This window comes from Notothenia rossii, assembly GCF_949606895.1.
Source record: "Notothenia rossii genome assembly, chromosome: 1".
In the NCBI taxonomy this organism is placed as follows: domain Eukaryota; kingdom Metazoa; phylum Chordata; class Actinopteri; order Perciformes; family Nototheniidae; genus Notothenia; species Notothenia rossii.
This window is the reverse complement of record NC_136912.1, coordinates 2,435,977-2,463,356: the sequence shown is the minus strand read 5'-3', so window position 1 is coordinate 2,463,356 and position 27,380 is coordinate 2,435,977. Positions and strand designations below refer to the sequence as shown.

Here is a 27,380-nt window from a genome sequence, read left to right as displayed (position 1 = left end):
ACACCTGAACATCAGCAGGAGAGGACTCTTTAAAGTAGAGACATTACATACTGACACTATCTTCTGTCCTTTTCCTCTGAATAATATCAGCATCTCACCTGCTTCATATCAGGTGATTAAATGTATTTATAAACCATGCATACAAATACATTAATCTCAGCAAAGAGAAGAGATGCAACATGCCAGACTATAGCTAATAGCTAATCTTCATCTCTGGTCCTAAATGCAAAGCGTTGAGCAGATATTTGACTCTCCGTCCCCCTGCAGGAAGCTGAAGCCCCGTCCGGTGACATGTTGGAGTAATGCGGTTACTCTGTGTGTAAGTGCCTCTGATGGTGAAGGGGTGGCTTGGTGAAGGTGAAAGGGTAGAGGGTGATTTAAGATGCAGCTTCCTGTGTGTTCCTGCTGGTTTGAAGGGAGGAGGAGGAGGAGGAGGTGTGGCTCTTGGTGGTTGAGGTGGTGTTTGTTGATGAAGTTTAATGAAGGCATATTGTGGCAAGGTGAAGAGTGCAAAAAAAAGCCTTGAAGGTAAGTTTTTGAAAAGATGGAGTTTTTGTTGATTTCAAATGATTCAACAAAATGCAATACGGACCGCACCTGAGACGTGTGCTTTTCTTATATTGTACTTCTTAAATAAATATGAAAACAGACATTGCTCAGTAGTATTCATGTGTTAGTAAGCAAATACATTCAATCAATTAAAGTTGATAAATGTTCACACCTTGAAACCAACCCTTCATGTTTCCCCTGATGATCAACCTGAGGCTCCTGAGCTGCAAACAGACCCACTGAGACCCTACAGAGAGCTGTGACGTTTCTGAAAGCATATTCAAGAATAATTGACCTCCATTTGATTGATTTCGCTATAAGTTATAACTTAAAGGTCACCTGTCATTCATAATGCAAAATTGGGGGGGGGGTGCTAGTGGATCGCCGGAGCTGTTAGATTAACATTAACATGCTTATGGTCGTTGTAAGTGCACTGCCTTGCGGCCTGTAGCACCGTCCTTGATGGAGCATATGTGTGGGCAGGACCTCTATCTTACAGGAAAGGAGTGAGCAGAGAGTAGAGTAGTTGTCGATTCTTGTTCTGTTTTCTGTGAATATCTGCCTCACCCTCTCAGACTTTGAGTTGCGCGCGCTACTAAAGAGACGTGTTACCATGGAAACCAAACAATGGTGTAGCTGTATTAAAGTCCGAGTGGAAACAGTCGTGTGTAAATCGGATTTTGTCAGAAATCGGGAGAAATATGACCCCGGGAGGAAACCGGGAGAGGGCAATGAAATCGGGAGTCTCCCGCGAAAATCGGGAGGGTTGACAAGTAGGCCTGTCATGCTATTTGTAGGCAATAGCATAGATCTCAGATATATAAAAATATATAAAAAACATGTCTATGAAGTTTTTTGCTCAAAATACCAAACAGATCACCCATTCAAAAAAGCATCCCATGAAACAAAACGCTGTGTGTTTGGACCGTCTGGACGTGCAGTGAAGTGTCACTGTTGCAGCAGAGAGACACCTCCCCTTCGCTGTCCTCTCGGGGGAGAAGCTCCTCCTCCTCGTTTCCTCCTCTTCGTCTCGCTGTGTGGGAAACGAGGACGAGGAGGAGAGGGGATGTGAAGATGACAGATAATAGTGAGGAGTTGAAAGAGGAGGCTTCAGAAGCAGCCCCTCCCCCCTTTGACTCCCCTCTGCTCCCATCGCCTCCTCGTATCAGCTCTGAATCATTAGTGTTCTGACCGAGCAGCAGGAGTTTCTGTCCTCTCTGTCCGGCTGCATATCTGAGTCAGAGCTGCACCGCTAACGGACTCATTCTCACAGCCTCCTCTGAAGAGAGCGTCAGTACCAGAGGGCATGCTTCGTTCAAGAGGTCCTGTTCTGCTTTTGGAGTATTCGTCTCCTGTAGTGTGTTTTATACGTTTTAGTGAATTTAAATTCAAGCAGGAGAGACTTCGTTTTGTTTAAAGAACATTTATTGACACGTGCCATATGATAAATGTTAAGTCTTTGGCGATTATATATAGAAATGTTTTATTCATTGGGATAAATCCCTTGAGATGCACCATCTCGTTTTCAAGGGGGTCCCGATTAGACCCGCCTAGTCCCTCCCCTTCCGAGGGAGCTCCATGGGACCTTATTTCGGAAAAAGTATGTATTGAAGTCAATGGAGAGAGAAAGATTATCTCTCGATCCCGTTTGAATTGTGCCACGAATTACACATATGATGTTTGTCAATTTAGAAGATAATTTTGGAAGTCAAACTAATTAAAATGTGTGGTAAAACTGTGAAGTAACACTTTGTTTGTGTGAAACCGCTCAATGAACTACGTCTCCCATCTCGCACCACACACCAAGACGGCCGTCACGTTGGCACATTTCACTTCTTTCTTTCAGAACGAGGTGAAAAGTATTAAAAGAGGTGAAAATCACTCCAAGTCTGGGCATGTTGAGAGCTGTACATACACACAAGGGGAGTTAGTTTGTTCCGTGAGAGCCAGCATGCGGGACCGGCTTTACAAGGTTTCGGTGGGTAACACGAGTGTAATGTGTAACGTTAACATCACTTACGCGACTCTGGGATTTGTAGTCTTTCTAGTTGCGTATTTTTCATAGTCTTATATTTCAACAGTTTTACGACAAACTGTGACTTTTTTGACATGGAAATGATTTTTTTAAATTGACAAACATCATATGTGTAATTCGTGGCACAATTCAAATGGGATCGAAAGATACGTTTTCTCACCCCATTGACTTCAATACATACTTTTTCTGAAATAAGGTCCCATGGGGCGGAAGTAGAAGGGCGGGACTTCGCCTCTCTATATCTAAAGGGGGGATGCAGCCGTGAGCATATAGGGAACCCCCCGGGGTCTAGACACTGGTGATGATGCTGAAGATCTGGATTTGATGAGGAGATGGGATGAAGAGGGGGTGTGATGAGGTCTTTGGGTTAGCTCTGTTGGCACTGGATGTGATGAAACCTGAACATCAGCAGGAGAGCACTCTTTAAAGTAGAGACACTACATACTGATATACACCTGAACATCAGCAGGAGAGGACTCTTTAAAGTAGAGACACTACATACTGATATACACCTGAACATCAGCAGGAGAGCACTCTTTAAAGTAGAGACACTACATACTGATATACACCTGGACATCAGCAGGAGAGCACTCTTTAAAGTAGAGACACTACATACTGATATACACCTGAACATCAGCAGGAGAGGACTCTTTAAAACAGAGACACTACATACTGATATACACCTGCACATCAGCAGGAGAGGACTCTTTAAAGTAGAGACACTACATACTGATATACACCTGAACATCAGCAGGAGAGGACTCTTTAAAGTAGAGACACTACATACTGATATACACCTGAACATCAGCAGGAGAGGACTCTTTAAAGTAGAGACACTAAATACTGATATACACCTGAACATCAGCAGGAGAGGACTCTTTAAAGTAGAGACACTACATACTGATATACACCTGAACACCAGCAGGAGAGGACTCTTTAAAGTAGAGACACTACATACTGATATACACCTGAACATCAGCAGGAGAGCACTCTTTAAAGTAGAGACACTACATACTGATATACACCTGAACATCAGCAGGAGAGGACTCTTTAAAGTAGAGACACTACACACTGATATACACCTGAACATCAGCAGGAGAGGACTCTTTAAAGTAGAGACACTACATACTGATATACACCTGAACATCAGCAGGAGAGGACTCTTTAAAGTAGAGACACTACACACTGATATACACCTGAACATCAGCAGGAGAGCACTCTTTAAAGTAGAGACACTACATACTGATATACACCTGAACATCAGCAGGAGAGGACTCTTTAAAGTAGAGACACTACACACTGATATACACCTGAACATCAGCAGGAGAGGACTCTTTAAAGTAGAGACACTACATACTGATATACACCTGAACATCAGCAGGAGAGGACTCTTTAAAGTAGAGACACTACATGCTGATATACACCTGAACATCAGCAGGAGAGGACTCTTTAAAATAGAGACACTACAGACTGATATACACCTGAACATCAGCAGGAGAGGACTCTTTAAAGTAGAGACACTACATACTGATATACACCTGAACATCAGCAGGAGAGGACTCTCTAATCCCCTGGGAGCAAATCAGGTTTAATAATAGTAAACCGTTAAGTGATGTTCGATTAATTCACATTTTGTTTTAGTAATCGATTTCAGCTTCCTAAAGCGTCATGTATTATAAAGGTCATTGCGCTTCAGAGGATTGTAGTAAGGCTCCATTACAAATGATGTGACTGATACGTTTGTTTGCAACAGAGATTATTTACTGCAATAATCCAAAATCCAAAGGGAAAATCCCCCAGAGAGTGGATGAGAAACGTCCTTTGAAGGGAACACAGGGATTTTAACCTTTGCAGACCCTTGACATGCACTAAAACCCATAAAAACAACCCAAAGTGCGGAAAAGGGTCAATTTTACTCCTTTTCAGTTACTTTTTTGCAATTAAAGTAGAAAACAACAGACTGAGTGGTAACCCGTTAGTTTTCGGACTGAAAGCCCTGAAGCACTTGAAGCTAAAACCTTCCTCCTAACTTTCATTCTGAGCATTGCTTTTTAACAGCCCAGAGGCCATTACTTCTAAGTTAATTGTGGTTCGCCCACTGAAGAAGAAGATGCAGGGAATTAAAGAGCTTCTTCCTGAGCGGAAAAGGTTTTTTGATGTTTCTTCTTCTTCGTTCAGTTATTATGCTCCAAATATCTGGAACAAGCTCCCAGGAACCTGCTGGTCCGCTGCAACTCTGACTTCTTTTAAATCCAGACTGAAGACTTTTCTTTTTGCTGCTGCTTTTACTTGAACTATTCACATCTTAAAGGTCACATGTCATGGCCATTTCCACTGATCATAATTCCGTTGTTGAGGTATACTAACATAGAAAAATACTGTGCAATTTTCCAAACTCAGATTGGTTTCGCATACAGCATCTCTGTAAAGTATGTGTATTCACCAGTATTCACTTTCTCCACTAAACGGCTCGCTGCAGCTCCTCCCCCCCCCCCCCCCCCCCTCCGTGATTTCCTTGTTTAGCGATACACAGCCAAACACAGCCAAACACAACCTGAACACACACAAAGTCACAGCCGAAATAAAAACAATAAGTGTGGCTTGATATTGAGTAAGAAAAAGGTTTATAGGTTGATAAACGCTGTGAGAATGGGTCTGCAGAGAGAATTTCGCGGGATCCCAACTGTCTGTTATCAGCCAGCTGCACGGAGCAGAAATCAGCAGGGTTGCCTGCACTGAGTGTGTGTGTGGATTGGTCAATTTGGACCAATCAGCGGGGGCTTAACGTAACGGCTCCACGGATGGGCCCATTTAGTTCCATGGATTGGCCCATTTAGTTCCGGGCTTTCGTAAGCACGTACCCGGAACTAAATGGACCCGTACCCGGCAGAATCAAATGGATGATGACGTCATGATGACGTTTCACCAACGAGGCGTTTTGGGGAGGTATTTTCTGTGTTAGAGTTTTACTCGCTACAGGGTGTACTTTGAGGGTTTTGACTCTGCAGACCGTTTACATGCAGGAAAACCTTCATAACACACAAGGGGACGGGTGATAACCGGAAAAGCATGACATGTGACCTTTAACCTGCACTTTAACTTTTATTCATGTATTTTTTTCTTTTAATATTTCTTTTATTATCTTTTCTTTTTAATTACTGTTTTTAAATTCCACTTTTGTAAAGCACTTTGAATCGCCTTGCCTTAAAGGTCACCTATTATGCAAAATCCACTTCTTCATGTCTCTTCTACATCACCATGTGTCCCCTCTTCTTCATGTCTCTTCTACATCACCATGTGTCCCCTCTTCTTCATGTCTCTTCTACATCAACATGTGTCCCCTTTTCTTCATGTCTCTTCTACATCAACATGTGTCCCCTCTTCTTCATGTCTCTTCTACATCAACATGTGTCCCCTATTCTCCATGTCTCTTCTACATCAACATGTGTCCCCTCTTCTTCATGTCTCTTCTACATCAACATGTGTCCCCTCTGTGGAAAGAGACTCTGAAAGTTTCAGGAACAAAGATTCTCTCTCTTTTTGATCCATTTCTATAAAAACCTGTCTGAAAATGAGCTGATCAGATTTTGGACACTTGATGATGTCATAACGATGTTTTGGCTTGTGTAACCATTAGCCAATCAGCAACCAAGGTAACCCCCCCTCCTTGTTTTCATCTAAAGTAACAGACAGAGAATCAGCACTTTTGAAACAGGGCTGAAACAGAGGGGATTATGGGTAATGCTGCAATGATCTGTTTGGTTTTTGGAGCCAATCAGGGACAGGCTCTGGATATATCTGAGACCTGATGAAAAACAGTATAACAGGGGACCTTTAAGATGGAACAGTCTTTACTCATGTTTCCTTTTCTTCTTCTGTGTTTTCAGGATGAAAATGCGGCGGCACAGGGTGTTCTTGCTGTGCACGGTGGGGCTGTGCGTCATCTCCTTCCTGCATTACTACAAGGCCCTCCATTACGTGTCCCTGCTGCGAGAGCTCTCCGCCCCCTACCCCAACATCAAGTCCTTCATCATGGTCACCGGCTTCTTCTGGAGGGAGAAGGGCGTGGGCAGCACCCCGATTAGCCCCGCCTCCCCAGAAGAGGCCCCGCCCCTTCCCATCCTCCGCCAATCGGACACCAAAAACAGAGCGGTGGCGGGCGATGGAGGCGTTGGAGGACTGGGGATCGGGGGGGTCGTGGTGGGAGGAGATGGGATCATTGGTAATGCAGGGCTAGAGGTGAGGTTGAGGGACGAGCCGGCACCCCCTCACCCCTGGGAGAAACCAGAAGAGAACCAGCGGGGGGACAATCCCAGTGATGTGAGTGAAACATTATGAACATTTAAGAATTTAAAGTTTTTCCTTGGTTTACATATTCGTTTATCAATGGCAACAAAATGTAGACATTTATGTTACCCTAACCCCCTTCTCTCTTCTTGGTCTTTCCTCCCAGGAGAGAGCTGAAGACGAATAAGGTTTATTGGTGCAATATATTCTTCCAATTGCCCAATCCTAGTTAGCATAATTCGAATTTCAATGCCCAACTGTCTAGTTTTTCCTTGGTTTACCTATCTGTTTATCAATGTCAACAAAATATAGATATTTATGTAGACAGGCACTATAAAAATCAAATGTATTATTATTATTATTATAAGTTACCCTAAAACGATAACGATACGATAATACTTGAATAGTCAGATCAAGTCTGAAATGCTCCTTGCATAACAGCAGCTCCATGTGTGACATCAACATAGACAGATATCAAGACACAATACTTGAAAAACAAACATTTAACATAACAGCAGGATCACTGCTCAAAGAGCCTTCAGCGTGCATCTGATCTGGAATCAGCTCTGTGTTCACTGAGAGGACAGACTGGAGCACAGAGGATGCTTCAGGCTGACTTCATTCAATCTCCATCAGATGGTAGCAGTTCAGATTCTCTGTTAGAACATGCTTTGGGTCCCGGGTGATGTTTTTGTAATCCCGTCTCTTCTTGGTCTTTCCTCCAGGAGAGAGCTGAAGACCACTTGAAACCCAGAAACCCGAGTCACCCTGCAGGCCCTGACCTCCCGGAGAACCTCCTGGTGGGGAAGCTGCACAAGGACAAAAAACGGATGCCCGACCCCTTAAAATTATTGGGAGACCTCCACACCCGCAATCACCAGCTCCTCAATGACAGAACAGCTTTCTTTGTCCGAACCAAAGCCGGAGCCTTTTGTTTTAGGCAGGGGACAGAGGTGGCTACCCAAAAGGAATACTCTGGGAAAACTGGGGGGGTTTTGGCTAACGGAGCAGGGGAAGGTAATCGAAATGCTGGGCAAAGGAAACCTCTGGAGGTCCAGCAGCAGCCCTCCATGAATCCTAAAGCAAAGACCAGAGCCAGAGGGAATGGGAAGCGTCTGGTGAAGTGTGTGTGTCGGCCGGGGTGGCACGGGCCGTACTGCGGGGTTCCCACCATGGTGTACCACTCCAACCTGCCCACTAAGGAGCGGCTGACGCCCAGAGAAACCCCGCGGAGGGTCATCAACGCCATCAACGTGAACCACGAGTTCGACCTGCTGCACGTACGCTTTCACGAGCTCTCACAGGCAGTCGATCTCTTCCTCGTCTGTGAATCCAACTTCACTGCATACGGAGAGAAACGGCCTCTGAGGTAAGACTTATTTATGTCTTAATGTGTGCATATGTATAGATGTGTCTGTTGATTGTGTATTTATAGGTATATACATTTTTTATATACATTTATATACATATTTGTATTTTGTAATCGGGATCGGGGGAAACGGTATTTCGATTTCTCTATCTGTACACACAAGTTGACTTTGACTTTGAAGACACCACTCTCGTGTGTGTGAATGTGTGTGTGTGGAGGTTATCCAAGACTCCATGGTCAAGATGTTTGATGTGTAACTGAGCTGCTTCATGGTCATCAGAAGGTGACTCTTTGTGGCAGTAAAACCTTGTAGAATGGCGTGCATGCTGAGCAAACTTCACGGTTTCTTAGAGACAAGTGTGACACTTGTATCACAGCGCAGTGAAGTTAACTGTGTAAATATTAGGGATGTAACGATATACTGAATATCGCGGTATTGCGATAAATAAACTTCCCAATACCGCCGTGAGACAGACAAAATCTACCGCGATTAAAAAAAGAAAATATTACATTTAAAAATTAAATTTAAAAATGTTAAACACCTTTTTTTTTTTTTTAAACCTTTATTTAACCAGATGGTCCCATTGAGATCACCAATCTCTTTTTCAAGAGAGACCTGTCCAACATTGCAGCAAGCAGGTTACAACATGAACATGAAACAACAGATAACACAAATGGAAAACGTATTTCCAGGGCTACATGTACACACCTAGAGACATTGACATGTACCAACAGTATATGTATAAATCTCGCCCTGTCAATAAGCCTCTCCTTCTTGGCAACAACTGTATTGTCTTTGTAGTGGTGGAGAGGCAATGCACAGTTTGACCCACTGCTGCCAACAGGCCTACTTTGTTTGGTAGTACTAGTAACCTAGGTACACAAACAATGGTTTTCTTGTTCCAGTCTGTTACTGTCACTTTGTTTTTGACACTTTAAAATACTGCTATCCAACTAAAATGCTGTACAAATCAGATTTATTATTTAATAAAGAACATTTTTACGAGTGAAAAATTGTTCAATTAAAAATGTTTTCTTTATTATTCAATATCCCGATAAATATGCACCGTGGACTTGTTATCACGATATTATCGTACCGTGAGTTTTTGGTATCGTTACATCCCTAATAAATATCATATAATATAATCATGTCATCATCAGGTCTTAAAAGTAAGGTTGCCTGATGGATTGTGTGAGCATGTTTGCAGTGTAGTGGTTGGTAATACAATCTTAAATCCCTTCCAACACTGCAACTTACAATACACTAAAGACATAAGAGAAATAAGGAAGTAAAGCAGTGCATGTCAAGTAGGGCAAATTAACTAAAAGACGTCAATAGATCCTTATTTAAGCGTGTTTGGTTACATGCGGGTGAACCACAAACATTCTTGATCTATTTATCATACAATAAAACAGGCGAGATAATCTTCAACCACCACCAGGAAGACTTTTGAAAAGAAAGCAAGTTGTATAGGAATACAGTGGCTAGAAAACTGGCACATTTCCTGTATTTTTTCATTTAGCTTAATATATACAGTATATCACAGAAAAATCCCAATGTCAGTTTTTTCCGATATCGAGCAACACTCCTTATCATATGTTACTTTATTTAAATCAACAATTATGCTCCGTTTCCACATTCATCATATAATGAATACACAATTGGACAGAATCACAGAAGTGTTTGCCAACTTTCGACACGATGCATTGAGTAGTAATCGTTTACAGCGTTCAGTTCTTGTTTACAGCCAACCTTCATGCTTCTCCAGTATCAGTGTGCGGAATAACAATTACAGCGATGATCCTTTGGCAACAGCACCCAAATGCCTCGGGAGCAATTTTACAGCAGATTATGACAAGAGCGACATGATTGACTCTGTGTGCGGCCTCGGCGAAGAAGATTGGTGTGTTCAATCATCGGATGTGACACCGCATGAGAGTGGTAACGGTCAGTGAGCAGTCTCCCTCGATATGCATATCAACAGGTTAATGGAGTCGTTCTTCCAGTAGGATCGGTGTATGGACACGAGGTCTCTGTTCTGAAAGGCCTCCTTTGTAAAACAAGAACTCCTTGTTGCCTGTGGTTCTCTTTCTGGGCTTCAGGTCTTTGCCAATACTAATGCATGTTACGCTTTGTTGCTTTGTTGTCCCATGCAGCATCAGTTTCTACAGTATGAGGGGGAAAGTAAATAATCTGACTTTTGAAACTTGCTTGAGTCGTTGAATCCCTTACGGTGAACAGGAAGTCTCTGTTGCTTAATGTTATAGTCATGTAAGGGTTGCATGGTTGTGAATTTGAAAATGATTTAGTAAGGTTTACAATGTTTAACACAGAAGGCAGGTAGGTGGGGGTGTCTGCACGTAAAGAAACTCCAAATGGACGAACAATGATTTAGCAATTAGTTGATTTAATCGACAGATATCTAGGAATCATACAAAAGCACCATTATGAATCTAGTTTTTTTATAAATGTTTGACATTCAACATGAAAAAGCATGTAAAAATACATATATAAATATATATATATAGTTATTGGATCGGGTAATAACTTCATAATTAACTACGTCTGAAAGCAGAAGACTGGGGCAAATAATTGCAAGTCTCTTCAGTGAGAATCTCACAAAATGATTTAAAAAGAAAAGCCAAATTCTGGAAAACAAGTCACAATCAAAAAACAGAATTGACATTTAAAAGAAAAGTAATATTTTTTTTAAAAAGTCTAATTTGAGATGCATTGTGGGACATGTAGTTTATGGGCAACGTGCTTCTGTAAATCATCATGTAACCGTATAACAAACATATTATATTCTTTGCAAGCTCTTGTGGGGCCACAGAAAAGGAAGTCACGGACCGTATTTGGCCCCCGGGCCTTGAGTTTGACACCCCTGAACTAGAGGGACTAACCCTAATTGTATGGATTCTTGAAGTCCAAAGAAATTCTTAGTTTTTGTTCGTTAGTTAATGTTTTAGGACGTGCATTTTTTATATGATCCTTTTTCACCCCCTTTCCCTTGGTAGAATCACAAACTGTCAATCATTGGAATAGCTTGAAACCAATCCCTACGGTGCACCTGCTTCCTCTTACATGAGTTTGTAAAGAATGCAATCAAAATGTTATTTTGTAGCACCACTTGTGGTTTAAAACTCCACAGGGTACCTTTTAGATAAATGCAGTAAGAAGTCCTAATGAACGATGTGATTGGTTACATTTGCATTGTTGATCTCCAGCAAGTGTCAAGAGTCTACTGACAAATGTCTAACCCTTCTGGAATAAAAATGGCTATCTAGAACGGAAGGGATTCAACCAAAACATTGGAATACATCCTAAATTACAACACACACATTAATGGCACTTTAAGAGAATCCACTAAATGTCGTCTAATATGATTTTCCCCCAGTTTCCTGCGGCTCCTGCTCAACGGTACGTACGACTACATTCGTCACAAGATCCTGTACGTGTTCCTCGATCACTTCCCAGAGGGCGGTCGGCAGGACGGCTGGATCGCGGACGACTACCTGCGAACCTACCTGACGCACAACGGCCTGTCCAGGGTGTCGGGTCTAAGATCGGACGACGTCTTCGTCATCAACGACGCAGATGAGATCCCAGCACGAGAGGGCCTCCTCTTCCTCAAGCTGTTTGATGGCTGGACGGAGCCTTTCGCCATCCATATGCGCAAGGTAACAACTCAGTGCTTTATGGGGTTAGATTTGTCTCAATAATATTTGTGTTAACATAAAAATGATTTGTGTGTAAATGTGTGATTTGTGAATGGAAAACACCATCCACGAATGCATTCAAAAGATTTGCAAACCCCCCAGAAAAATGTGCAAATGTAAAACGGATCTGCAAATACGCAAAATATTCTCACAAATAAAAGATCTGTGAATACTATAATTAGTTTACAAATAAACAAAAGGAATGTGTGAATCTCTCTCTAACATTGACAACTTTCGATCAGATCTCTGATCTCTGCTTGTGGATCGTCTTTTCACACACACAGAGTTTTGAGACAAACTTTCCGCCGGCCTCGACTAAAATCTAGTACTTATTGAGAGAAATCTAACCCCGTAGTGTTTGTTTTTCACCAGGAGGGCAACGAATATGGGGTCTCCAGGAAATTAGGTTGTGGATTTGGCACGATATGGATGTGTGTGTCCCGGTTAGAGTTCAGATGGATTATTCAAGCTGTGTGAACTCTGTGGTCTGTAACAGTAAAACAAACAAAGGAACATATCAAGATTACAAACAATTACAGTACGATTGACTTTACACAATCAAGTGAAATACCAAAAGATTTAGGACGAAACATAATAAAATCCACAAAATAGATGTTGAAAAAAAGAAAGCCTAGTGTGGTACTCGTGTGTGAGCACATATATTATTATATTTAGGCCAATAGTTAAAACACTGGACCATTCCTCTTTCATGTACGGTGCAATTAGGGACCAGTTCCAAACGAACTCATCCAGAGTTCCTTTTAACACGTGTGATAACCTCAGCAATGGCAACATGGACATCAGCTTTTCAAACCATAATAAGATATTGGGCGGATCTTTAATCAACCAATTCCAAGAATGTGCCTGTCTTCGTTCATAATTTGACAAATTGGATTTAGGTTGAAAGGTCTCCTATCATGCAAAATGCACTTTTTGACGTCTTTTATATATAAATATTTGTCCCCGGTGCGTCAGGAGACTCACGAAGTGTCAGGAAAAAAAACCTTCTCTCTTTTCCTCCGTACCCAAACCTCTGAAAATGACAGAATGCGTGATCTGTTTGGTATTTTGAGCAAAACACCTCATAGACATGTTTGTTATATATCTGAGACCTATAATATATGGCTATAATCAGTAGACCTTTAATATCTATTTATGTGTCTCTGTTCATAATTCCTGGTTCTTCTCCTCCCACTTCCAGTCGCTGTATGGATTTTTCTGGAAGCAGTTTGGCTCTCTGGAGGTGGTGTCCGGCTGCACAGTGGGGATGCTCCGAGACGTCTACGATGGCGACGGTATCAAGCTCCGCCGCCGCGAGTACTACACCATGCCGGGTTTCCGCAAGTACGAGAACGACACGGGCCACATCCTGGTGCAGTGGTCGGTGGGAAGCCCCTTCCACTTCGCCGGCTGGCACTGCTCCTGGTGCTTCAGGCCCGAGGGCATCTTCTTCAAGCTGGTGTCGGCTCAGAACGGAGACTTCCCGCGGTGGGGGGACTACGAGGACAAACGTGACCTCAACTACATCCGGGATCTGATCCGGACGGGGGGCTGGTTCGATGGCTCCCTTCAGGAATACCCCCCTGTGGACGCCAAAGAGCACATGTACGCCCCAAAGTATATGCTGGAGCACTATGAACGGTACCGCTACCTCCTGGAGAACCCTTACAGCAAAGCGTCCGAGGGCTAGGAGTTCTGCAAGGATAGAATATGTGACGTAACTAGTAGGACCCGAATGAGGCCTCGGCACTGAGTTTTGGGGGGCGAAACGGTACTGAAGAACTACACCTCTCATTGGAGGGATACTACATGTTCACCAGGCAGCACTGATGTTGCAATCTCTTAAAAAAATTATTTTGGGGTGAAAAAAGGGATCACTGAACCGCATCGTCCTTGGATTCACAGAGAGGTCTCTGAGACGATACAACCACTGGATAAACAACATCGTAGATTTCCTCATCCCTCCCTTTTTTGGGGGAGGAGCCAAGCTGTCTCTCTTTCTGTCACCCTGTCCTCTCTTTCTTCCCCCGAGCTGATTGGTCGTTTGGAAGCAAAGAGAGATATATTACAGAGCCGAGTGGAGAAACTTGGAAATTGTTTTTTTTCTGTGTGTACTAAAGTTTACGGCTGATGTTCCCACTTCTTTCTCCCACTTCAGATGTCTTCCTGTCATATTTGGTGACCTCCTTCTAGAAACAGACATGTTTTGCGTTATTCTTTGGTCTCAGTAGATAAGTATAAATCCCATTACACCCCGCTGGAGAACCCACTGCCAAACGGAAGGAATGAATCGATGGAAATGTCTCAATGTCCACATGCACCTTGTGTGTTTGAAAGTGTGTGTGTGTGTGTGTGTGTGTGTGTGTGTGTGTGTGTGTGTGGTCTATCTTTGTGTCATACTGCGTGGTATACCGCCTGTGAATGAGGGGGGGGGGGGGGGGGGGGGGGTGGGGAGGCAGCGAGATGGGGAAACAGGAGGCGGGAAAGCAAGTAATGAGCAGCGATGAAAGGGAAAGAAAAGGAGGCTCTCTCTCTCGACGCTTTCCCACAGTATCTGCTGACGCACCAGTGTGGCAGGGACGAGTGATCTGAATGTGCGTGTGTGTACGCTCTGAATAAATCATACTCCGTCGATGGCATATGAGACGGATGAAACTCGCCGTCATTGTTTGTCCGATGAGAGGAATCGAGAAAGACAAGATGACCCTTCAGCTTCGTCTTGCTGCGACTGCGATGACTTCGTTCCCTTGGAAACTAAAGCGGAGTGTGTGAGACGTGTTTTGAGATAAGTGGGTGGGTGCTCTTCGGGCAACGTTCAAACGAGGTCAACGCCGACCGAGAATCCCCTTAGTTTAATATTCCTCTCTCTGCTCGACGCCCACTCTCTGAAACAGACACTTCCTTTCTGCTTTCGTGCTGCTAAGTGTCCTCTTTCTTCTTCCTCTAGTGTTGGTTTCCTCCTAATCCCATAACAAGGCCTCTTTTCTCTGTTCAATTCAGTTATTACATCACATGTCATCAAGCGGACACTTTTATCCCAAGCTACTTACTTGCACTTCAATACTGTAGACTCCCGGTGCTATTTTAGACTCTTTGACCCGCTGTATATCGAACCACTGACCCTCCGATAGGTAGACACACATTTACCCCCTGAGCCACAGCCAACCTCTCTCTCTACATCTGTGACCCGGCCATTGAAATCAGGCAGACGTCGCTCCGGGGCGTTTGCGAGATAGTTGTGGATTTATGTCTGAAAGTTATGTTTTGGTCCTTGTTATGGTTAGGGTTAGGGTTAGGGTTAGGGTTAGGGTTACACCTTATGTCTCCCTGAAGTTAACGAGTGACCGACTCCTAGTAACCTGCCAGTGTACGAGACAGTTTCCATCTGATTATAAATAAAAACAAAGTCTTGTCTCTCAGGATATTCAATTATTAACGCCCAAATGTAGACGATAAATATTGTGTTGACGCTTGTCGGCGGTACGATGGCGAGCAACTTAACAGCAGAGGCGTGACTACAGGCGGTGTGTTGTGTGTGTGGAAAATACTCACACACTCCAACACCAACTTTCTACACCCAACCTTTCCTCATCGAAGTAAAAACATCCTCGTCGTCAATGCTAATGAGTTCGCCTGATCAGTACGATGGATCTCCGTCATCCATCCACTTTCTATTGAGCTTTCTACGGGGAGACAGTCTAGATAGCTTTTTTTTTAAAGACAAACGAAAATGATTCATAGCTAATCCAGTCGTGGTCCTAAAGAGGGGGGCAGGAGTAATGCCGCAACATATCAGGCTTTGAGCCCCCTCATTGGCAAAAAGTCATCTGCTAACACTGAAGGCTTCTTTTCCCAGAGTCGTGACAGTCGTCTTGTTTTGCTGTATATTTGGAGAACACCAAAAGGATATAATTTGAAAGCTAAGAAGCTCCTCCATCTAACATTGTATATAACTCAGCAGGTTATCCGCCTCGATGTCAACTCCTTCCCTCCAGACGTGTATCTCCTCCCTCTTAATCCTCCGAAGAATTTCAATAATAGGGATATATTTACATTCTTCCAGCCCTCATTTCTATCCCGTGTCTCGACGGGACAGGAAGTAACCCTAGCAGTGCCACAGATCTCGACCATCTGAACGTGTAGCCTCTCTCTCCCTGCTGCAGACGTCTGTCCATGTGGCTGCTGCCTGAATCCCCCCCCCTCACATTGTTTGGCAGAAGTTCATGAATCAATTTGGCGAGCATACTTCTCTTTGTGGGTGTTTAGTGTGGGCTGGATGTACCTATCAAGGGTGAAAGAGTCAGAAGAGTACGAAACAAACTGAAATGCAGATTGACTGCGTCCACCATCTGCTTCTCCACCTCACGTCTGCGCTTCGATGTTATTGTTTACCGCGGCTTCAGAAGTTTCAAAGCGAACTGTGCCTCTAGAGGAAAGACTGTTTGGAGTAAGGGAAGTTTTCTGCAAGGCGAGGATAGGATTGAATCTGTTTGGACGTTAGAAGCTTTAATTTTACTTGAAAGACCCTTAACATTAACATTTCACCTGTTCCTCTTTGCTTGAAGTGTCCTTGAGCCACATCCCCCTTACTCATCGAGTCCTTCTGCACAACCTTAACATGAAACCAACATGCATGATAAGTCCTTCTATTCGAAACCGGTTAACAAGCCGAGATCTTTGCAAATTAGATTAAAGATTTGAAGATGCTGTCAAAGGAAATCTGGAGACCAAGAATCCCCGAGAACGCCACACACAATATACTCAAATCTTAAAATAAATACGGTTCAACGTTAGTTTATTTGTATAGCACATTTTAAGACACAGAGGCAATTAGAAGTGCTTCACATTTAACACAAGATAATTAAACCAAACAAACACACAAGGCGGTAAAACAGTGCAAGTGTGAGCATATTGGCGTAAAGCTTGGTTTCCACGCTGTCTCCCGTGGACGGGAGCTCGTATTTGGAAAGCAGATTACCCAGCAGGCAGCAGCTGTTCGGGGTTTGTGTTGTTGGTGTCGGGAGCCAAACTCCCGTCCAAACCCACAGGGGCTGCGGAGATACCAGCTTTAAATAGGATTTGACACCAAAAGACAAATGAGGCGCAAACAATGGAGGTGTTTATAAATGAGATGTATTTGTGTCACTTTCAAAAAGGTATTGATTGATGGAACAAAACCATAGAAGGAAGAAGGAGAAGTGAACTCTTGGCAATGTGGATAATATCAGGGATGTCAAATCATGAACTCAGGCAGTTGTGAGCAATCGTAGATGAAACCACTTCGTTTTGGGGGTGATTTCGTGGCCATGCTTTGGAATAAGAAATACGCAAAGATATCATCCATAGAGTCAGGTCTCAGCAACATGAAACTGACCAAAGTATTTAATCACACAAACAAAACCTCGCTCTGACTTCAGGTCTCACCATGTGCAGACCTTGATCTTTGCAACATGTTGCTTCGTGTTTAAAAAGGTTTATGACTAAGCCTTATCTCAGAGATGTTTAATCCAACCAAGGCCAGGGAGTGTCAGCAGAGAGGTATGTAATAAGAGCTGCCTCCCACCTCTCTGCTGCAGGGTGAGTGAGTGAGTGCATTTTCCTAATAGTTTGCGTATTACACAGTCATGGTGACTCAGGCCAGAGCAGGCTGTCCGGCCCGCTGAAAGATGTTACTTCACTCGGCCTGTTGCCACGTTATCATCATGGCAACGATCCCATTGGTCGACTTCTGAGATCCCAAACAGCCGGAGGTCGTCAGACAGCAGGCCGAAGGGTGAAATGTGAGAAAGAGCAGAGGGAGGATGAGGGAGGGAAATCACAAAAACAGATTGTCTCTAAATTGTACAACTCACAACTTGAGTTTAGTTTAAAGAAATGGTAAACATAGGGAAATATTCAAGCTGTAGATAGCACGCACCTACATGTAGCTGACTTATCGCAGCAAGAAGGCAAAATGAGGAAAGGAGCAAGGACAGCAACAATATTATTTCAAATTTTGACCCAGGAATGAAACATCGATGAAAGAGTTTTGGCCGTAAACCAGATCAAGGAGTGGCAAAAGTCTACGATCGATGAACAGACAGATGTATCCAAAAAGAGGTCTTTTGTAAATAATCCATCCTCCGCTGGAATACGCGGAAAAAGAAAAGGAAATGCTCATCATTAAGTTCAAAAAGACGTACGATCCAACGACAGTTAAAACACAGTTGAATGATGATTGGAGCGATGTGAGCACCTCATGATGGACATCGAAAAGAGACCTGAATGTAGGGTTAATGAACGCAATCCAGAAAAATACCTTTTATTAGATGTTATCCGTACATCGCCGTTCTTGTCCTATTGTTTGAAAAGTGGTTAGGACATAGGGAGAGGAGGGAGGAAACAATCAGGACCAAACCACCTTTGATTGGTCACTAGGATAAGGTAAAGTCATCTTGGCGTTGAATCAGAAGCGTCCAACCGGATGAGTTCAGTTCAAACTAAAAACTGTTCACCTTGTTATGGATCCAAAGGCCTGACAACGTCTTGCTCAAGGACACTTCGGTAGATTGTAACCTCAGCAGACGTCACAGGCGGTCTGACTGGTGCCCTGGTGCCTGCTTTGGCTTATTGATCGGACAGAGAATCGATAAAGCGATGACACATGGGAAAGGAAATATCTGCAGCCTCTAAACACGCCCTGTGAGACCGGTCTGAGCTGCGTTGCTAGGAAACAGATCTGGGATGTCTTTATTACCGGTTATTGATATTACCAATAACCTGCAAGGTCAGTGTTTGAAACTGAAGATGTAGATGTTGTCTAAAGACATATTTACATTGTGTGCCATGGCATCTAGAGAACTGAGGCAGGAACACATTTACTTGCAATTTACAGGACAACACAAACACATTATAAAATGACATTTACTTAAAAATAAATAATAGGTATGAAGCACGGATGTCGACACGTATTTAAAGAGACTTGATCCTACACTCATTAACGTCTTTTTGCTTCACCTTCCCTTCTTGGTAGTTGTTGGCATCTTTTAAACCCCAAACGACAATGTATTACGCACTTTTTTAAAATTATTAATCTGTACTCTTTAAGCCCCTTGTCTTGAGTAGAACCACATATAGTTAACAGATAAGTATCGTTAAGACCTGAAGATACAGACTATTGTCTAAACGACGTTTACATTTACAAAAGATTAGGTTTTCAACACCATTCTGACAATATTGCTACTAAACTGTTAACATGGGTAATACAAATTAGTATTCCCCTTTAAATGATAGAAGTACAAATAATACATTTACACATTTCTCCACATGTGGTGGACTTGTTGGACTGCGAACACATCCTCCATGTTTCCTTTATTTTGACCAACTTTGTGGAAAGGTTAAGCGATGATCGCACACATCTAAAACACCTGTTGATATCGAAGCCTTTTCTGGCTCATTTTCTTGGTCATCTCTACCAACGCCCTGCAAACGGTTTGATAGTTAATGTGTTTTGAATGCACAGAGCTGGACACGTGTCTTGTGAATGTCCTGCATACATGTTCAATGAACGCTCCTAAGCACTGAATATTATCGGCATATCCCACGTGTCTTAACATAAAGACCCTACAAAATAAGGCGTCGTTCTGAATATCTAAACCGTTTGCATGACCCTCATCAAATGATATCAGCGAGGTCATGTTTGTATATTAGGGTGCATGTAAACGTAGTCATTAGCAGCCTTGAAACCCCCCATTATTGGCCCTACCCTCTTTTCTGCACAAACTAACCATGCACACATGCATTGAGCACGTGTGTTTATCCTGCACAGATGTGTGTCTCCAGGCCTGCCCCCCCCCCCCCCCATCTGTTGTTTTGCTTGAAGAGTGGCTGCTTGTCTACGGGCTTAAATGCCTTCACGGCTCTGGCCCCCCTCCAGCGCTGTGGCTCTCCCCGATTGATCTTTTCCAAGAAACATTAGGGAGGGAGGGAGGCCGGAAATCAAGAGGAGGGTGTGGAGAAAAGAGGGTCGTTTTACTTGGAAGTCGTTCCTTTCTTTTCCCCCTCTTTCTGACAAGCGTCTGGAATGTTTTGAGCAAAAAGCACCCAAGTATGCAGCGTTTCTACACTAAAGACATTTTTCCCCTTTAGTTTGCACTTCATCGGCGGAAGGTTCTTGAATATGTTTTGAAATAGAAAGCCCGCAGCAACGGAAAGCTGCTGCTCTTGTTATGGCCTTGGCTATAATGCATTGTTATTCCCTTTGTGTGGGAAGGGTTTCCAAGAACTGAGCAATCACATTAACTCGAGCAGCTGCAGGGATGTTTCAGCGCTGATTGGAAAAGTACTTACTAACCACAAGCATTGCCAAAACAAGTGCAAGACGAGCTTTTTTTTGGGATATGACTCAATGTTACTTTAGGGGTCGGTTCACCCAAATGCCAAAGCACTTCCCTCTCGCTGCAGGATCCAGGATCGCTTTTAGCTGCCCAGACTTTGGGAACATCGTGGAGGTTTCTGTCGCCACCCCTTTAACAATGGAGATTAATTGAATGGGCTTTTCGGTGCAAAGTCAAAACAAATCTATTTAGTGTCTTCAAAATGTTCTGACAAAGTTATAGTCCCTCTGAAAACTGTTGACCACATATCCTGTGGGTTATCCACCGATAGGGACATTCTTGCTACCTTTTTAGGTTTCATTTTGTTTAAAACCTAACTTCTGAGGTTCACTTATCTCAAGAAGTCGAACAAAAGATCTGCAAAGTGCATTTTAACTTGCAAAAATGTAAGTAATCAAATCTGTGTGAGTCTGACAAGAAATACAAACATTTGACTGCGGTGGTGGATCTCAAACATGGCCACAATCAAACAACAACATCTGCATGACTTGATGCTTGAGGACATTTGGGTGAACTCACTTTACAGCCCAATAAAATAGTGAAAAACAGAAAGCCACAATATGTTACATTCTTCCATTTAGACCCAAAACATTCCCTTTCTGTTTATAGCTCGTTTTAATGGGTAAATAAATTGGGCGCGGTCCAGTTTATCCTGTAAAGTTGCGACATTGACGGAGACTCACATTACGCAGCAGTTAGAGGCGAGGTGTTGCGTATACGAAATCGTGAAAAACATATGTAAGGGTGACTGGGGAACTCTTGTAAACATGTCAGGCTTTTTCTGGCGAGATAGGAGTGTGTTTGGCGGTCAGGACTCGACAGATTGTTGGCTTCAGGTCAGGTCTACGAGTCCATATGTTGTGACACTGCAGAAATAAATAGACAAGAGTCAGAGCGGCGCTGCAGAGACAGATGGACGCTGAGTTGGAAGAAAAGCCACGTCGTCCGTGCAAAGCCACGAGTAGGGAATGCGTTTTGTTTATGTGTGAAATACACTATATGGCAAAGAGTATGTGGACACCCCTGGCTGCAGCATTCTGTGCAGTTTCAGAGAGATGTATATGTTGATTAGGCTCTTTGGTTTAAAAAGTATTATAAACTTCAGTCGTTTAGATTCTGAAGTGAGGACATTTTAGATTGACACTGTCGAAAATCTGTTTCCTGTCAGTTGTGGTGAATTTGAATTGCCCCCAGAAGTGTTGCTGGATTCAGTAAATGTATATCAAGTTGTTTTGAGGCCTCTTTAGACATACTAAATACGTGTAAATGTCGACTGGACAGGGAACCATCAGGGAGAGATTTTGAGGTACTATTTGTTATAGAGATGTCCCGATCCGATCACGTGATCGGGGATCGGAGCCGATCACGTGATTTTCAAAAGATCGGAATCGGGAGAAAAAAATTGGGGATCGGGATTTTTTTTATTTATTTTTTTTAAATACTTTTTTTTTTTTTATTAATTGTTACAAAACAAAAATGCCCATGTTCAAGTCTTAAAGTCATCCTGAGGCCTTAGTTTTGGTTTCAGATGACACAACATCATGTATGTGTTGCTTCTTTGGGGCTTGTTTTCATAGACCTGCTTATTTCTCTCAAATCTGGCAACAGAGTGGGCGCAGTGTCTAATTGTAGCAGTAAGCTAACGAGTACTGATAAGCTTTATTTTGTTTTGATCCAATGCTGCACAACTGAACTGATCCAATGCTGCTGTGAAAGAAAGAAGCTATATCCATGTTGGATAGAATATCCAGTTTAAATAAAAAAATAACCTTAAGGGACAACTTGAATGCTTTTTTTTCTCTTAATGCATTGCATAAAGATCGGATCGGGAAAAATCAGTATCGGCTAATTGTCAAAATCAAATGATCGGAATCGGATCGGGAGCAAAAAAAGGTGATCGGGACATCCCTAATTTGTTAAGAGTTTAGTGTGTTGCTTTAACATTGTGGAAGTTGCTGCTACTTGACACATCCTACCATATATCCATTCAAGTCATTCAGTGTCAAGGAATTTTTAAGAAAACCTTTAAAATGTCGCCTAAATGTTGGCCTAACAAAACGTAGAAATGATCATGACATTACGTTAATGAAAACCCGTTGAGTTGTAGAGAAACTGTACTTTTTGCTAAACTGTATTTGGTATCAATATTGTCATCTACAGAGCGAACACAAACTTCCCTTTGACACTCAACAGCTCCTGATCTGCTTCATCAGAACTGTGTGGTTGTGGTTTCATCAGATTTGACTGACAGCGTTGCAAACTCCCACCAACTTTTATCAGAGGATCTTTTTCCCATTTCAAACCAGCGGGAGCGAACACAGAAAAAGATGTGAAATAACTCGACTTCGGCAGAAAATAGTACATCATTCATAGGAAGACGTTGATCTCGAACACATGTCTTCAAGGACTTACGGAGTGCTTTGCGGCAAAGGTTTGGGGAAGGCCTTTTCCTGTTTCAGCCTGACGATGCCCCTGTGGCTAAAGAAAGACCCAGAAAGAAATAGTTTAAAGTGTGTAAGCTTGAGACTGGCCTGCAGAGACCACCGACCGCAAGACATGGAGAGAACATGAGTCAACGTTAGACTCAATATCTCACATCGAGCCGTTCCAAAAGCGTAGCAGATTGACATGGAGGCTGCATCTCAGGCGTCCACTAACTATTCCTTGTACTGTTTGTTCCTTATGTTGTGGGTGCAGTGGTGGAACAAGTATTCTTTATTTGAGTAAAAGTACTAATACTACACTCTAGAAATACTCAATTTCCAGTAAAAGTACTGCAACAAAAAAAAAATGGCACTTAAGTAAAAGTATTGAAGGAAAACGTACTTAAAGTATTAAGAGTAAAAAAACTCAATAAATGATAAACCATTCAGATCTTCTTATTTAAGAAAGCAATTCATTTTCTGTCAACCCACGTATGGTATAGTTACTTAAATACAATGTTGGAAGGTTTACTCCATGATAAATCATCACATTTAAAAATAAAGTCTTAAGTATTGTGTGCACAAATCTGATTTTGATGAGTAATTATTAAAAAAGTGGCCTCCAAAATGTACTAGACAGTAGAATAAGATGGAAATAATTGGGCAAGGTTCCTCAAAAGTGTACTTAAGAACAGAACTTGAGTAAATGCACTTAGTTGCCCCCCCCCCCTGTGTGTGTGGTCCGCTGTGTAACCCTACCTGCAGTCCTGAGAAACATGGCGTCAATTAGAGGGTTGACCTTAACCTGAGAGAGAGAGAGAGAGAGAGAGAGAGGGAGAGAGAGAGAGAGAGAGAGAGAGAGAGAGAGAGAGAGAGAGAGAGAGAGAGAGAGAGAGCCTCCAGAGGAAGTTCAATTCCCCACAATCAGGAACAGGAGATTCCCACATTTATCGTCTCGACCCTTTTCTTTTTGTTTTGCACTTTTGTGAAGTCAATCTGTTTCTGTACTTTTCGTTTCTTTTGGTGGGAACAGAGAGAATTCTTTTTTTTTTAAATCTGGTTCCTCTGTTTTTCTATTTAACGTTCTTTTATTGGGGGGGTAACTTTATCCACTTGGCAGCTTGATATTTAATGTCTTTTTAAGGCGGTGTGTGTGAGTGTGTGTGTGTGTGTGTCTGTGTGTGTGTGTGTGTCTGTGTGTGTCTGTGTGTGTGTGTGTGTGTGTGTGTGGATGAAGTGTGTGTGAGCTCAGCACTGTCCCACTCTACTAATAGAATAGACTCCACGTCACGGATCTTTTTGACCTCCTTGGTTTCCATGTTTGTTTGTAAGTGTTGTGTTTACTGACATCATGTGACTTTAACAACATGTAAACACAACTTGATTTCCGAGAAGTTTTATTTGAATATTTGAATATTTTTCCCATGAGGGTTTTATTCATTTCCCCACACATGGCTTTGAATATGCAGATAACAGACACACACACACACACACACACACACACACACACACACACACACACACACACACACACACACACACACACACACACACACACACACACACACACACACACACAGTACAGCCTCTGTGTGTGTGTGGTGGGATAGTAGCCGTGAAACAGTCAGACTACTGTATCGCTCGTTTGTGTCCTCGCTATAAAGGCTCGCCATTGTGCAACCCAAAACATTTTTTTTTTTAACGTCGCTCAGCCGCTCAGAACCGGATTTGGCCGGAGCTCCGACCCCTGCAGAAAAATAAAACGTCCATTTCATGTCTGACGGTGCTGGGTTCACGCTTTTATTACTGATGTCCTCACTGTTTATTTGTCCTCCAAACAGACCAAGATGTCAAAAACAGAAAAGACATTGTCTGTTTTTCAAAGCTTTTTATTTGAGTTGCATGAAATGAAATGCAGAAAACACTTCTGCTTGTAAACTATGAATTGCACCTTATTGGAGGGATGTTTTTTATTTGAATATGTGTGTGGGATTGATCTGATTTGGTTAGTCAGGCAGTGTATTGTATGTTAAACGGGGTTATGATTTGTTATGCTTATTAATGCAGGTTTCATTATTATTGATTTGTGTTGTTGTGGATCGGCTTCAATAAGCAGCATCAGGAAGTCTGGAGAACAGAAGAACACAGTGCAGAGACCTCAGATTTAAACAGACTTTGTGGTCTAAATTGCATCATGAATAACATTTGAATTAACAGTAAGACACAAGCTACTTATAAACATAGGGTTATTCCATGAAGATTGATTTCAGAAGTACTGACGAGAAAAAAAAAAAGGAATTGATTCTTTGTGACTGTCTGGGTATTTGCTGCTTATTGGAGTGTTGTCCACACACACACACACACACACACACACACACACACACACACACACACACACACACACACACACACACACACACACACACACACTGTCCTCTCACATATCGCATTCCTTCCGTCCATCTTGTCCTTGACTAAAGACAACAGACTGATCAATAACAGACGCCATGTTGCTTGGACACACACACACACACACACACACACACACACACACACACACACACACACACGCACACACACGCACACACACACCAACAATATGGCCTTGGCAGATGACTGGCCGTCCCCGAGGCAGAGCGCTGTCTGCAGCCAATTAACCAACTAGGGCCGGTTGCCAGGTCCAAATCCATCTAATCCTCCTCACCCTGGTGCCATGTTGCCAGATTTAGCCTTCCACTCTGTGACAGACTTTGTTGTGTTATTAATAATTATAATTAAAAAAAGGGTTTACAATGTGAGGGTTGGACAAAATCCTTGAGAAAGCGAGCAGGTTTACTTGATATTGGAGGGATGCTAATGAGAGGTGCAGGGATGACGTATTCCTGTGTTGGTCCCTGAAGGCAGCATCTCCTGGTCCAATGGGATTCCTCCATGTGATTTTGGATTATAGCAGAAAATAATCTCTGTGTCAAACAAACGTTTATGATTTTTACACGTTTAGTTCAGCAGGATAATCTCCACACATTAACACCACGTGATGATTTCTGAAGTAACAAGCTAACGTTTATAAAGGAACTACAGCACGGTCACATGACTTCACGTCACCACCGCTAAACTAAAGGCGGCTAACGTCCGGACAAGGGGAAAGGACGCGCTAAAATGCTGACTCATTCCCGGGTTTTAAGACTCATTCCTGCACCTCTCTAGCTGATCTTTGAAAAACAAGGAGTTATTTTTTATTTTCATACAATGGCTACACATGAGCGCACCCTATTGCATATTTATGAAATCATACGACAACACAACCTGTGCCCCTCCCTCTGTCCCCATGCACTGATAATGATTGTATATGGTCGCATAGTTTTATTTTTTATATCATTTTTGGGGCTTCGTTTTGTTTTTTCATTGATTATTTTGAAATGGGTCTGTAATTGTGCGAGAGTGAGAGAGTGAGAGAGTGTATGTGTCGTAGCTTTCTGAATGCGCGCGCGCGCGCGCGCGCGCGTGTGTGTGTGTGTGTGTGTGTGTGTGTGTGTGTGTGTGTGTGTGTGTGTGTGTGTGTGTGTGTGTGTGTGTGAGACAGAAGAGAGAGAGGTTTTTCAGCCCTTCATCATTGTGCCAGTGTGTTCAGATGTTCCCTCGCTCTGCGTCCATTCATCACGATGCAGAGGGAGGAAGAGGAGGAGGAGGAAGAAGAGGAGGACACTTCCCCTCGAGGGGGGGAGATAAAAAACACAAATTAGAAGAAGAAACTTTTGAAAAACGGATATTTTTCTCCTCTGCGGGGTCACAAAGAAGAGTGTACATTTCTAAGTGAGTTGAAGAAGACGAGTGAAAGACTCTTTGTTCTCTATATGAATGGCTGTCTGTTAACCATGAACACAATGAGTTCTATGACAAAGACATATAATAAATTAATTTTAAAATTTTAACTGCTGTTTTTGTGAGTGTGTGAAAGTGTGTGTGCAGATGTGTGAGTGCATGACGGTGATATGCATCATCCACCCCCCTCCCCCCCTCCTCTCACTAGAGGGCAGCACTGCATCGTTCAGCTCATTAGGATGCACACTTTGCATTCATCATGAACTGCACACATTTGTATTCATAACTCTTACAGGAAGCAGATTAGTACACTGAATGCTGAGTTTATACATTTAAATCAACATGTATGCAGGTCAAAGTGTTTACAGGTTCTTTAAAGTTTAAAGAACCTGTAAACACTTTGACGTGCAAACATGTTCAGTGATGTACTCACCATGAGGGCCATACATACTGATGAGGGCTCTGTGAATACATGTAAGCGGTGTGGTGCAAGTAGCTCTTGGCCACCTTCATTTTATCAAAGTAGCTCTCATGTGAAGAAAGGTTGGAGACCCCTGGTTTAAAAACTACACAATTAAGCAACCTCTCCAAACATAAATAGCACAAAATATTAAAAAAAACAAACATTTTAAAGTAAATATCTGCGAAAAAATACAATGAAATTATTATTGTAAAAATAAATAGTTTGGTAAAAATATGTATTGAAACTTTTTATACAAACAACAGAAGTTAAAGTAAAAATGGGCAATACAAATACAAACACAATGTATTTATATAAAGAAAATAAATGTCTTAAAGTT

The 27,380-nt window shown here is 42.5% G+C and overlaps 1 protein-coding gene across 1 annotated transcript; it reads left to right on the top strand.

Annotated features, from left to right (window-relative positions):
* On the top strand, positions 1–26,690 carry mgat3b (beta-1,4-mannosyl-glycoprotein 4-beta-N-acetylglucosaminyltransferase b). The gene is made up of 5 exons (XM_079651264.1): positions 1–319; positions 6,472–6,904; positions 7,597–8,240; positions 11,639–11,921; positions 13,162–26,690. The coding sequence occupies exons 1-5, from the start codon at positions 303–305 to the stop codon at positions 13,648–13,650; spliced, it is 1,866 nt and encodes a 621-aa protein (XP_079507390.1). The 5' UTR covers positions 1–302; the 3' UTR covers positions 13,651–26,690.
* The last annotated feature ends 690 nt before the right edge of the window (positions 26,691–27,380 follow it).